This window comes from Clytia hemisphaerica, unplaced genomic scaffold, assembly GCF_902728285.1.
Source record: "Clytia hemisphaerica strain Z4C2 unplaced genomic scaffold, Clytia hemisphaerica genome assembly, whole genome shotgun sequence".
NCBI classification, from domain to species: Eukaryota; Metazoa; Cnidaria; class Hydrozoa; order Leptothecata; family Clytiidae; genus Clytia; species Clytia hemisphaerica.
The window spans coordinates 102,458-115,436 of NW_027103936.1; the positions used below are offsets into that span (position 1 = coordinate 102,458).

Below are 12,979 nucleotides of genomic sequence, written 5' to 3' on the forward strand. Positions count from 1 at the left end.
GTAGAGGGGTGTGCTCAGTATTCCCCAAGACAGTGAGTAAAGGCAAGAGATTTGACAAGGCTAAAATCAGGTGAGCTCAGAGTAATATCTGGATAAGATCGCTGAATACTATTCCATTGTGTTATGCAGATTTTAGAAAGGGATTTATGGTAATGGTATTGTAGGATGGAACAAAAAGAAGCTTCAATCTTGCTCCTCTCTCTTCACCATCAGCATCAAGCTGGACAAAGTTAAAAGAATTTAGATGGTCAAGCTGTTATTCAGAAATTGGTGAACAAAAGAAATGTTAAGGCATTTGACTAGGTCAAAGACTTTGAGAATTTTAAGATCAGAAAAAAGTGGAGAAAAAGGGCATTGAAAGTTGTTGAAAGTCATGAGACATAGGGCTTTCTTTTGAAGAATAAAAATGGGCTTGGATGTGGTGTTATCTGTAAGACCCCATCTATGGGGTCAACTATAGTTGACAGCTGTATTGAAGATGAGAATGAAATAGAGCATGGTAGATGTTACTAAGGTTTTTATTGAAACGTAGTGCCTGAGCTTAGATATGATACCATTAGCTCTGGCAAGTTTAGCTGATAATGAAGTGATATGGGCTTTCCAGTTGAGATATGAGTCAATCAAAACACCGAGATATTTAATATTTGAGCTTTGAAAAATTTTCTTACCTCCGATTTGAAGGAAAGATGTCATCGGAAAACGCCCAAAACAACAATTTTCCGCCTTAAAAATGCCATTTCTCAGCACCAGGTGGTCAAAAAAACTTAACAAACAACCCCATTTTCTTTATCTAGTTTTCACTAAATCTGTTGGTATATTTTATTTTCAGACTCTGAAAAAACTGTTAGTAAAGTTGTTAGAAGAAATCTTTTCTATTTTGGATTGAGTTTAAAAAAACTTGGACTTACATTTTGGACTTTGTGCACCACAAGTGTTCTGATGCATGGGATAAATATTCATGAAGGATTGTCACAATTTGGAAATTTGAAAAAAAAAACTTGCATACCAACTCCTTACCAATAATATTTTTTGCAAAGTACATCAACTAAAATTGACCATTGATGTCAAATCATTTTTATCTACTGTATTCAATGTTAAGAACATTAACATTGACATAATAAATGTTATATATTTTACTTTTAGGATAGAAAAATGACAGTTGAAATAGATAGGTTAACAGAGCCATTGCAACTGAAAGCTCAGGATCTCAATCCTGATAGAGATTTTGGTGACAAGATTGGTAATAATGAAAATGTTTCACCTTCTCTTTGTGAAAATGAACTTTTGGTAGCAGTGAGACCTTCTAATTTGATACAAACACAACTTCTAAATGTAAATGCACCTATATGTAAGAAAATTATTGAGAACAATGTATTGGCAATCAGAAATTTGGTTTCACCACCAAAGAGACCCATTGAGAATAATTTGAGTACAAGTGAGGAACCTCAAGCAAAAAGAACTTCTTTAACACCAAATTTGTGTGCTCCTATAGTGTCTTCTCAATCTTTACCAAATTCACCTAACCGCTTATTGAGTCAATCAGCTGGAAATAGTAGTGAACTTCAATCTGCTATAAAACGAGTTCAAAATAATTTGAGCCAGAGTTGTTTTGCTGATTTACGTCCAAAAAAACATGAAGACATAGATAGTGATTTGACTTGCTTGAACTGGTTACAGGAAGGAAATTTATTAAACGGTTTCACTCCAAAGAAAGATGAGAAAGGTGAAAATAGCAGCGAAGAGGAAAACAGTGTTGAAACGGTTGATGCTTCTGATTTGTCTTTACTGGTTAATGATCCGCTGAACTCTATCAATGAGGTGGATAAATCATTGAGGAAACCAGCTTACTCCTTTTCTACCCTTATTTTCATGGCTATTGAAAATGCAAAAGATAAACGCCTACCTGTAAAGGAAATTTACCAATGGATTCAAGACAATTTTCCTTATTTTCAAAAAGCACCAATTGGATGGAAGAACTCTGTGCGTCATAACCTGTCATTGAACAAGTCATTCAAGAAAGTCGATAAAGAAAAGGTATGTTTTCTACACTATCTTTAGATAGTACTCAGCTTAGTTTTCTTTCAAAGGCAAATGGGTTTTCTCCCAAAGTCTGTACTCATTGAATTGCAATTGTTTCAAAGATTTTATATATTTTTAAATTTAATTATCTAAAATAAATAACTCATGATGAAAACTATATTTCAGTGTATTGGGAAAGGTTCACTTTGGACAATTGACCATGAAGCTCGAGCTGGCCTCGTTCAACAACTTAGAAAAACAGCAACATATCACTCTTATCCATATTCCAGACTTCCATTTACACACAGGTTGAAATAATGATATTATATGTATTTTTGTGCTGTTACCAATTTTTTTCAGCCTCCCTCGTAAGGCTCACTGTTACAATTCATTACCCAGATAATAGAAGAAGAACTATGACCTCTGATTTTATTTGTTCTCAATATTTATAAAAACCATCACGCATACTGATAGTTTAAAAACAATATTTTTTGGACCTACCCCGGTGGAGGTCCTATAAATTTTAACCTGTGTTTGTTCGTCCGTTCGTCTGTTCGTCCGTCCGTTCGTCTGTTACCAACTTTTCTCAGGATTGAATCATAGGAATCGTTTGATTTTTGGTACAAAGGTGCAAAATGGTGGTGGCTAAAATGTGACGGAGCCCGATTTTCGAAAAATAAAATTTTTGGGCAAATTTGGGCCAAAAAACAGCTAAAAAACAGGTTTTTTGGACTTTGTGAAAAATTGGATCATTAATTTTTTTTGATTTTTTGCATGAAAGTAGGGTACCATCATAGGTAAAAGATGGCTCAAACAGAATTTTGCAAAAAAAATTTGTTGGCTCAAAAAACGCATGTTTATCTATAAGAATTACTATTAATAAGCATACATCAATGTTCTTAGTCAAATTACTCAATTTTTATATGAGATAGATGTTTTTTTTGCTCATGAAGGCTTACTTTTGAAGAATATGTGTGTTTAAGACAGGAAATTTTAGTTGCTTGGCGTGTTCCTATAGAAAAACTGGCCAAATTCGATATTTTTTATAAGCACATTATCAATTACTTATGTATTAGCTTTTCTCGAGATTGGATTTTTCATTATTTATGATATTTTGCACGAAGATGCATAACTATAAACCTTCGAATGTGATGGAGTCCGATTTTCAAATCAAAATGTTATTAGGCAAATTTGGGCCAAAAAACGGCTAAAAAAACGGGTTTTTGGACTTCGTGAAATCATTGGATCATTGTTTTTTTCTGATTTTTTGCATGAAAGTAGGTAAAAGATGGCTCAAGCAGATTTTTGTAAAAAAAGAATTTTTCGGCTCAAAAAACGCATCTTTATCTATAAGAACCACTATTAATAAGCATATATCAATGTTCTTAGCCAAATTACTGAATTTTTTGATGAGATAGATGTTTTTTTTGCACACGAAGTCTTGAATATGAAAGAATATTTCAAGAGCATGAAATTTTGGTTTCTAAACGTTTTTTTATAAGAAACAAACGACTGATTTAAATAGATCGTAACTATTTGTGTTCTGAATGATTGTTTAATGGTCACGTCACATGGCATGAACCCCCCCCCAGCCCGCAGGGGGGGGGGGCTACAACCAAAATCTTCCTGAAAAAGGCTGGGGGCTGGATTTTTTTTTAATTTCAGGGGGTACCTATGATCTCTGGGGGTATCTAACTTTTATGCGAAAAGGTCTGGGGGCTTGGGAACTATATTTTATCTTGCTTTTATCTAACTATCATTATTCTTTTTAATTGCAAAAATATACAATTTTTTCATTTCTTGACATATACTCAAGTCACAGGGGGTACCAATCACAGGGGATACCTACTAACGTCTGTCGTTTGGGGGTACCTAAAATTCAGGGGGTACCTATTTTCTTAGGGGGTACCTAAACCCCTGGTCCATGCCATGCTTCACGTAGATATCAATTATATATGTGTTAAATGCATAACCAGGTAGGTCCATAAAAGTATCACTTGTTATATTTAGATATTACACAAAAGGAGGGCATGTGTGCAAGAGAGATTCAACAGGTAGATTTCTACCAAATCACGATGATGCAGAATTCGATGTTGCTGCTGCTATGTGCTCTCTGAGTTCCTCCTCTATCATTCCAGTTGGTAAGACATTCATTATTCCAACACCATTCAGATACTTTCCTCAAACTTGAGATTCTCACTCTTTCTAACCTATGTACTGTATATCTATGTGATTCCTTATTGCAATACATTTTGGTTAATTTGGTCTACATGACAGATCTAGTTTTCCTAGATTATAATGTTGTTATAATTTACCTTATTAATTATTTTAGGTTATGAATATAAAACAGTGCTCAAACCAGGAATAAACAATCTACATTCTTCTGCTCGCCCTCATCACAAGACTTCATTTGACCTTCTGAAACTTTGGAGGACATATTTTGAACCATGGAACGAGTTTGACTCTGATGATGACAATGAAGATTGTAAAAGGTAAGAGATGTCTTTTCATTGATTTGATTTCCTCCACCACATACATTTTAGATGTTCAGCTATGAAATATGATTCAGAACCTTTTGGAGAACAGAGGAAAAAGTAAATGTCAATCAAAGTGGGGTTTTAAAATTGGATAAAGTTTGGCAACAGTTGAAATAAGGTCAATCTATAGTTAATAAAAGTTCATTTGGTTAATAAAAATGTAATAAAATTTCTCTTTTTTCCAGGGATAAGTTCTTTTCCAACTCGAATTCCAAGTATACTATAGACAATTTTCTTGACCAAGTACGTGGAAAAGCACCATCTAGTTATCATAATAAACGTATGGGTCAGCGATTAAATACAAGCTCAGATGCAGATTACGAGTTTTTCAATTCTGAAGATGAAGATTCTTCCGATGATGAAGATGAAGAAATGAAAGAAAATATGCGCCGACTTGTGGAAAAGGAAAAAGATGATGATGGCTTATTCGATTCTGGATACTCTGAAGAGGGAACTTTGAAATCAGCAAGTTCTCTCGATCACTCTTATTCAAAATCCTTGCAAAGTTTGTGTCGTCCGCAATCAAAACGTGAATCAAAAGGTGTAGCAGCTTTGCTTAGTTTGGCAGACGCAGCTAGCAAAGAATTGGAAAATATGTCAAAAGATTCTGGTACATCAAGCCCTGAAAAAGACATTACACAGAAAGTGATCTCACCTGTCAAATGATTTTCACTTCATACTTTCTCCTTTTTTTTTCTTTCCTACATACCATTCATTAAAGCATGCCATGAACAAGGAGTTCAGTTTTAAAATGATATCACCAAAAGGATATTTTTATATAGCACTTGCACTAAAAAGAAATCTTTTTTCAGATTGCTGGCTTAGTTTTAAAAAATGATTAAGCTGAAAAATGCATTTGAAATTGAAAGAATTTTGGCTGGGGAAGTCGTTTTCTAAGTGGCATTTTCTCAACTCAAAATTTTTTTCAGTTGGCGTACATTATATTTTTGGTATACAGTTTCTCATTTTCGGTAGAGGCTAAAGGAAGGGAATATTTTTTGAATTAATTTTTGTTATGACAGAAAACGAAAGTACATTATTACCTATATTATTTGAATAATAATTACAACAACAAAATTTACTTTTTTTTTCATAGATTTTGAATTTTTATAGAAAGATATTTACGATCACTAAGTGCATTTCCTTTTTACAAATTTTAATTATCACCATCATTGCTTTATTATTGTTTTATCATGTGTTCAATAAGGCCCCGCTAAATGCTTGTGAAAAATGTTTATTTTAATCTAAAGCGTTAAAAGCATTTAAAAGAACAGTCAAAGGCAACTGACCGTCCCTCTTTATAGATTCATATTTAATACCATGATTTCTTTGTATATCAGCCTTTCGCCATAACTCTTCAGAACACTTCTGTATTTCGAAATTATTTTATTGTTTTTGTACAAATTTTCCTTTTTAATTTGAATTTTATCGACAAAGTATTTGTTACTCAATTTTACTATCAAACAGTTTATTTCAACTTTTTTGAGTTACAGACAAGCTAGAGGTCTTTTTTGGCCGCTAGCTATTTTTGTTCTTGAATTGCTTTGTTACAGCTCGAGTTGTTATTTCTTCATAATAACTTCTTTATCAGGAAGAGCGTTGTTGTGTTTAGGATTTTCAAAAAGTTGTATGAAGCTACTATGGCATCTAAATATTCTTTGAGGTCCTATGCCAAAAAAAAATCCAAAAGAGTTTTGTTTTCTCGTTCTTGAAAAGATAGTAATTATTATATATTGCATTTTTGATGATTTGTATCATTTACTGTACATCCTAAAAGAAAAAAACAACAACTATAATATTTTGACTATCAATATTTATTATTAAGTAATTAATATCATTCTGATCTATAATTGTCTTTTTGTTTGTTTTCTATAAACTGATTTGTTTTAATTAGTTTATAGATTTCATAAGTTTTATTGCAAGGGAGGGAGGGGCAGTGCAATATGACGTAGTAATTGCTAAAGTGACCCTTTTGAGGAACTTGGCTAATAGCTGAAATTTAATGGGAGACTTTCAAACAACACTATCATGTTGGTTTTTTGAAACAAGATTTTTTTCAATTTTCAACTTTTATTCTGGATAAATATTATTTGATTCAAGATTAATATTCCTCACATTATTGCTGATTATTCATGATATGCACCACTGCAATGACTTCACAAAATTAGGCAACTTTTCTGTTTTTGTTACGTCACTTTTTCTATTGTTTCAGATTGTTTAAGTTTAAGTGGCGTATTGGATGGAAAATTTTGAAAGTCAGAAGACTCTCCAGTGGTGCATATCCTGAACTGTTATCCTTTTCTTCTATGTAATTTCAGATTTCCAAATAACAACTAATAACAACTAATAAAACTAATACCAATAACTCTCCATAACAAGCTTCAAGCCAAAATATCTTCATCATGGCTCCCAATATTATTTCAAATTGTTTCCTGCATGATACACTGATGCTCGAGGTGGATCGAAAGGATCAACATTTCAAAATAGGTAAGTATTTTTGATGCTGACCCTTACCACACTTCGTCAAAGTGAACTAACAAGAATTGACTAACGAAGAACTAGTCTTAGAAGTAAATGCAATTACTATAAAAGAAATTTTGACGTAGCTGTTATGGAAAAGAACTCTTCATCTCTAGGAAGGTATTATTTGATAGTCCTCGATATTTTTCACTTTGAATAATCAATTATTTTCATTTTCTAAAAGGTGATGTACGTATGCCATTGTTTGGTCTTCATCCATATGTTCATCTAATTTGGCGAAGATTAAGTAAGATCAGATTTCCAAAATTGGTGGTTTAAGACAAGATGCCCTCAAAAGGAACAAAATAATTGGAATGAAAGATCTTGGCCTAAGAGAGCTCAATGCTAAGGTATGTTAGATGTTATTTCCTCTGAATTCTCGCATTTCATTTACATACTTTCCTACGGAGTTGATACCCCACCCTCGAAAACAGCCCTCCACCCTTTGCCACCAAACCCGCCCTTTTTCTAGAAACTCTCTGAACCCTGCCCTTTAAGAGCAACCCCGCACTTGACCACCAAAATATCCATCCCCACCCTTCAAAGAAACAAAAAAATTTCCACGTGTTTCCAGACTCTTTGAACTTGTTCTCAGATAGGCCAGAGTATGTCCAGTTTTTATATTTATACTAAAATAACAAAAATGTTTGAATTTTTCATTATCTTGCAGAATTATTTCAAGAGATGAAAACTTTGAAAAGATGATTTAATGATGATTAAAATCATTAAAAACAAAACAAAACACAATATAAAAATTGAAGGAAAAAGTCTTCAACCCCACCCTCGAAAAAAGCCCCCCCCCCCTTTGCCACCAACCTCGCCATAAGCCAAGAAATCCCTGTAAACCCACCCTTTTCGACTTTTATGGAAAACCGTTTACTCCACTATCTAGCTAGGGTGGGGTGGAAAGTATGATTTAATAGGTTGCAAGGTAGTTTTATTGAGAACTGCCATCTACTACCAGACCACTCAATCGTGCTATTCGGTCTTTCAAAAAGTTGACCGGGGTCTGGACTACATAAAAAAGAAAAATCTTTATTCCATGACACATACATGTTTTTATAAGCATAGCGTTTATAATCATATGAAGGCTCAGATTTGCAGAATTCCTAAACATAACATAACAAGCATAATATATGTCAGCCTGAAATTTTTCCAGGTTTAAAAAGGTTTGGTAGAGGTTAAGTAAAAAAAAAGACTTTCCACGGTTTCCTACATTCCACTGCTCCCATAATCTGAACAAATTTTTACAAAATTTCTGAAATTTCACTTAAAACTTGGCTCTAGATGAATCATAAGATGATTCATAAGCATATAATAAGGATAAGCTATGTCTGGATGCTTTGAGAACTTAAAAAGCATACACGAGCCTGACCAAGGGGCATGCACTTGCTTATAAAAAAGAACATGTAATACTGAATTGGTCTTCCATGAAAGGTTTTGCAATCTACATCTTGTACCTTAAAACTATCACACAAAATAAGTGTTGCATGGATATGCCAGCGACAAAGAAATTAGTGTAATGATCAAGATAAAAAATTGATGAAATTCTAATGGCTTGGGGACACGAGAAGTTTTTTTCGTGTTGGTGCAATACAACATGTTTCATCCCACGAACCTGAAACGCTTTCTCGTGTCCATGGCTTGGCAGCAGGTTTTAGGTGCCCCCTAAGAATGCAGGTGACCCCTAAGATTTAGGTAACCCCTGGTTGCCAAATATTTTAGGTGACCCCTAAGCCGTGCTATTGCACAAATTTTTAGAAATAGCTCAGCGCACACACAGTTTTCTCAGAAACACACTTTTTTAGACAGAAGACATTCCGTAGTGAAGTTTATGATGAAAGAAAAACAAGTTCAGAAAATAATTATATGGTTGATTACATTCAGCTTAGATTTGTAAAGGACGAGCGGGGCGATAAATCCGTAATAGCCCCGCTTTTTTGTAATCGCCCTGATGTAAACAAAAATTTCTATTAGTTAACAAAATATCGTACAAAATTTTTAAGTCAATCAAAATAAGAGTGTCAGTCGAATGTTTTTTTATAGTTTCGAATGTTTTTATAAGTTTCGAAAAGAATAGCGATTGAGTGTTCTTCAATTCTTTTTTTTGACCATATAATTAACGCGGAATAACATGGTATTCTCGGGTGGTTTTGGATTAATAACCCCGCATTTCATTGAAAACACTTCAAAATAGCCCTCACTACGTTCGGGCTATTTTGAAATGTTTTCAGTGAACCTCGGGGTTATTAATCCCAAATCACCCTTTAAACCATGTTATTACTAGTACAAATCACCAAACATAGAATCTAGCCCCAAGGTCCATCTGAAAAAATTTAGGTGACCCCTAACATGGTTAGTCCCCTTAGCCACAGGCTAAAATCAGGTACCAATTGCTGTTCGACCTTTTAGCCCCCCCCTCATGCCAGGGGGGGGGTTCCAGCCATGAGTGTCTCCACCCAACTTTTCTTTCTACAAATAAAAGTGAAATCACTTTTGTCAAAAATCAGCATGTCTTTTGGGTATTTCCCTCACTTTTTGTTCCATGAAACAAAAAAAGTAACCATGGGGCACACATTTTTTTCTTGATGGAGCATGTTGCATTGCACCAACACGAAAAAAACTTTTCGTGTCCTCAAGCCTTAACGGCTTCCTCATCGTTGATTCATCAATTGAACTTCCTAGAATGACACAACAATTCTACCAGAAACCTTTAGCATCATTTTACACTAATATACAGGATATTGCCCATAGACCGACTTCGCTCATTCCATTTCTTGACGACTACCAAATAAAAAATCAACTAGTTTCCAACTTAACTACGTCTATGTAGTCTCATCATGTCTTTTAAACTCTTTCATTGCATAAGATTCTTTAATTCATTATATTCGTGACAATTAGCATTAGAAATTTTGGAAGTGGGACCCTTTCGAATAATACCTACCCGGTTTATGATACAATTTTATGAACTTTACCCTTTTAAAAAAGCTTGGCTAAGAATATTTTTTATCAAAACTATTAATACTTGAATGTTTGTGACTTTTTTGGACCTACCTCCGGGTGCCCCGGTGGAGGTCCTATGAATTAACCTCTGTCTGTTCGTCCGTCCGTCCGTCCGTTCGTCTGTTACCAGCTTTTCTCGAGATTGGCTCATTAGTTTTTTCTGATTTTTTGCACAAAGATGCAAAATGGCAATGGCCAAAATGTGACGGAGCCCGATTTTTGAAAAAAAATCATTTCCGGCCGTGAATGCCGGAAATATGCCGGAAAAACCGGTTTTTTGGCATTTTCTCAAGATTTCATCATTAGTTTTTTCTGATTTTTTGCAGAAAGATGCGTATTCGCAATGCTCAAAACATAGCCGAGTCCGATTTTTGAGAAAAAATTTTTTCCGGTTGAAAATTCCGGAAATCGCCGTTTTTGCAGATTTTCATCGGATTTTTTCCTTATATTTCTATGTTTTTCACACAAAAACATTACTGATAACAATGCTCACCATCAAGCATGATTCGATTGTCAATAAAACTGATTTTTGCGTCCAGAACTTTCTATTTATTTTTTCCCTACAACCCTTCCATCAATCAATGATGAATTTCTTGCGTTATGCATTTTCGCTAAACGCTATGTTTTCTGACTGATTTTTTTTCATTTTTCTCCTTGCATTGCTATCTAACTTTCATCATCAGGTAGGTCCATTCAGCATGTAGCTTGTTGTTCTTGAATTATTTTTAAAATGTTTTATGTAAAAGGTATTGTGCACTCTGTATCATATTCAACGATTTCTTCATCAAGGGACACTTTCACTACATGGCCGATCAGATCGACACTTGGGATAAATAAGAAAATCGAAAAATAAGAAGGTCGATCTAAATTAACTTGTGAAAAATCTTTGTCGAGACCTTCTGATCTATATGAAGTGCTTTATGTTCAGTTTTAGAAGAAGGCTCTCTTGTAAATTATGCTTGTGTTGCTTTAGCGTTGTTACTTACATGTAAAGATGATACGGTTTTGCTGGTTTTTACAGCAGTAAAAAAAAAGAATTTAAAGATCTACAGAATATGCATTTTTTCCTGGAAAGAATTAAGTAAAGTAAAGAGTTTTAAAATACTAAATACAGTAATCTTTTCTCCCTTGTAATTATGTATTTGTAATACTTTTTAACACCGGAAAAAATCCCGACGATGGTACATTATACAAAGTTATATAAATAGAGAGGACTGTTTTCGTGGAATTTCTTCCTTATCATCGTTATGTGAAATTTCGTATTTGGTTGACTAGACTCTGGTTGGCTTTTAAATAAGAAATTTTGGGAGCTTCGAATATTGTTATTACTGTAAGAGTCCGTTTCATTATCTCTTATTTATTTTCCTGTATTTATTTTATGCGCCTTTTTATCAAGCAAGTACTTTTTCAAAAATCAAATAATTTGTTTTGAGTACCATGAAGTAGGATTTCTTTTTTTCGTTTTTTATCATCATTCACTAGCTTTGTTTTGGTCAAGATGTGTTTTTTTCTACCGCAAAAGCTTCGAGAAAAAAGACTGTTTTCTGAGTATTTTCGAATTTTTCAAATCTGCGTTCAGAGATAAAAATCCTAAAACATGATGATCCATCATTTTTAACAAGCCATTTTAACATTGAAATGTTGGATTTAGCTTGTACAGTTTTCTCGTTTTCTCGTTTCGTTGGTTCTCATTTTTCTTGAGAGGGCTGGACCCCGCCGCATACGATGTTTTAACTTTCATGGGTCTGAGATTTAATCCGTTAAAAATAATTAGGTCCAAAACTATAAAAATTGAGACAAAAATGGTGCAAAGATGAAATTTGGCACAAAAGTCAAGGAACATATAGGAAAAAGTCTCTAACCAAAAAGATGGCGAATAATCATTAAAAGTACAAAGAATTGCTCTAAATTTCAATGGTTTTCGAATTTATAACCTCACATAATGCTGCCTTTTAGCGGTTTGAAATCTCAATTTAATTCAGACAAATTGATTTGTTAAATTGTATTCATCAAAACACGCGGAATTTCGCGAATGCTCTCGAATATATTGCGTTATTATTTTCTGGACGTACACCACTTTTCATTTTGATTACTAAATAAACACAAATATAACATTACAATGATTAACAAGATGAGAAAAGGGATATTGTTGATAAAATTGGTGGATTTCCCTTGAAAATTTCGACCTTCGACTGTAAAAATGCTCGAAAACGTCAAAAAAAAAGAGTATAATTTAAAGGCTATAAGGTACCTCGATTTCACCCATTTCATAGGAGCAGAATAAGAACAATTTGAAGCTCACAATGTTTCGATATCTGGTTATCTGGTTCTTATACGCAGATGCGACTTGCTCTAAAAACAACAATTTTTACCCAAAAATGTATTCATAGTCTGATTACACCGCCCAAAATAAGGCAGTGATAAAACTATTTTTGACCTGCGTGAAGAATGTCCAAACAGTGTTTGGAGTGTCTTCGCGGGTTTTAGTCTCTCAGGCAAAATTACCAGGAATTTCCAGGAAATGCTGATCTTTGAACCATTTGGTCAAAATTTGAGTAGCTGATCATCTAATGAGTATTCAAAATTTAGCGGGTTTTTTTTCGTGCAATGCATATCCTACAACAAGCCCTGCAATTGATGAACTTGGCAGTATCAACCCTAAAATATCTCTACACCCCCAAGAGAGAATAAATTACTTGTTTCAGGTCACTCAAGAAAATCAAAATTTTCTCAGCCCTATATTTAGGAAAATTTTGAAAACCCTAGATTCCTTCCCTCAGCAAAAATAAAGGGGTGACAATAACAAAATATGCCTCGAAAAAATCGATCAATCAAAGCCTTGATAAAAGAATTTCTGTTTTATTTATACTGTAAACAGTATGTGAACCAGTCGCCGCAAA

General features: G+C 33.9%; 1 protein-coding gene across 1 annotated transcript in view; it reads left to right on the forward strand.

Moving 5' to 3' along the window:
• LOC136809839 (forkhead box protein N2-like) overlaps positions 1 to 6,367 on the forward strand; it is a 72,151-nt gene extending 65,784 nt beyond the window's left edge. The window contains exons 2-6 of the mRNA XM_067066393.1: positions 1,144 to 2,034; positions 2,206 to 2,327; positions 4,030 to 4,160; positions 4,352 to 4,511; positions 4,742 to 6,367. Of these exons, the coding sequence (XP_066922494.1) occupies positions 1,153 to 2,034; positions 2,206 to 2,327; positions 4,030 to 4,160; positions 4,352 to 4,511; positions 4,742 to 5,222 (1,776 nt within the window). The 5' untranslated portion in view covers positions 1,144 to 1,152 and the 3' untranslated portion in view covers positions 5,223 to 6,367. The remainder of the gene's footprint in view (positions 1 to 1,143; positions 2,035 to 2,205; positions 2,328 to 4,029; positions 4,161 to 4,351; positions 4,512 to 4,741) is intronic.
• Positions 6,368 to 12,979: the final 6,612 nt, after the last annotated feature.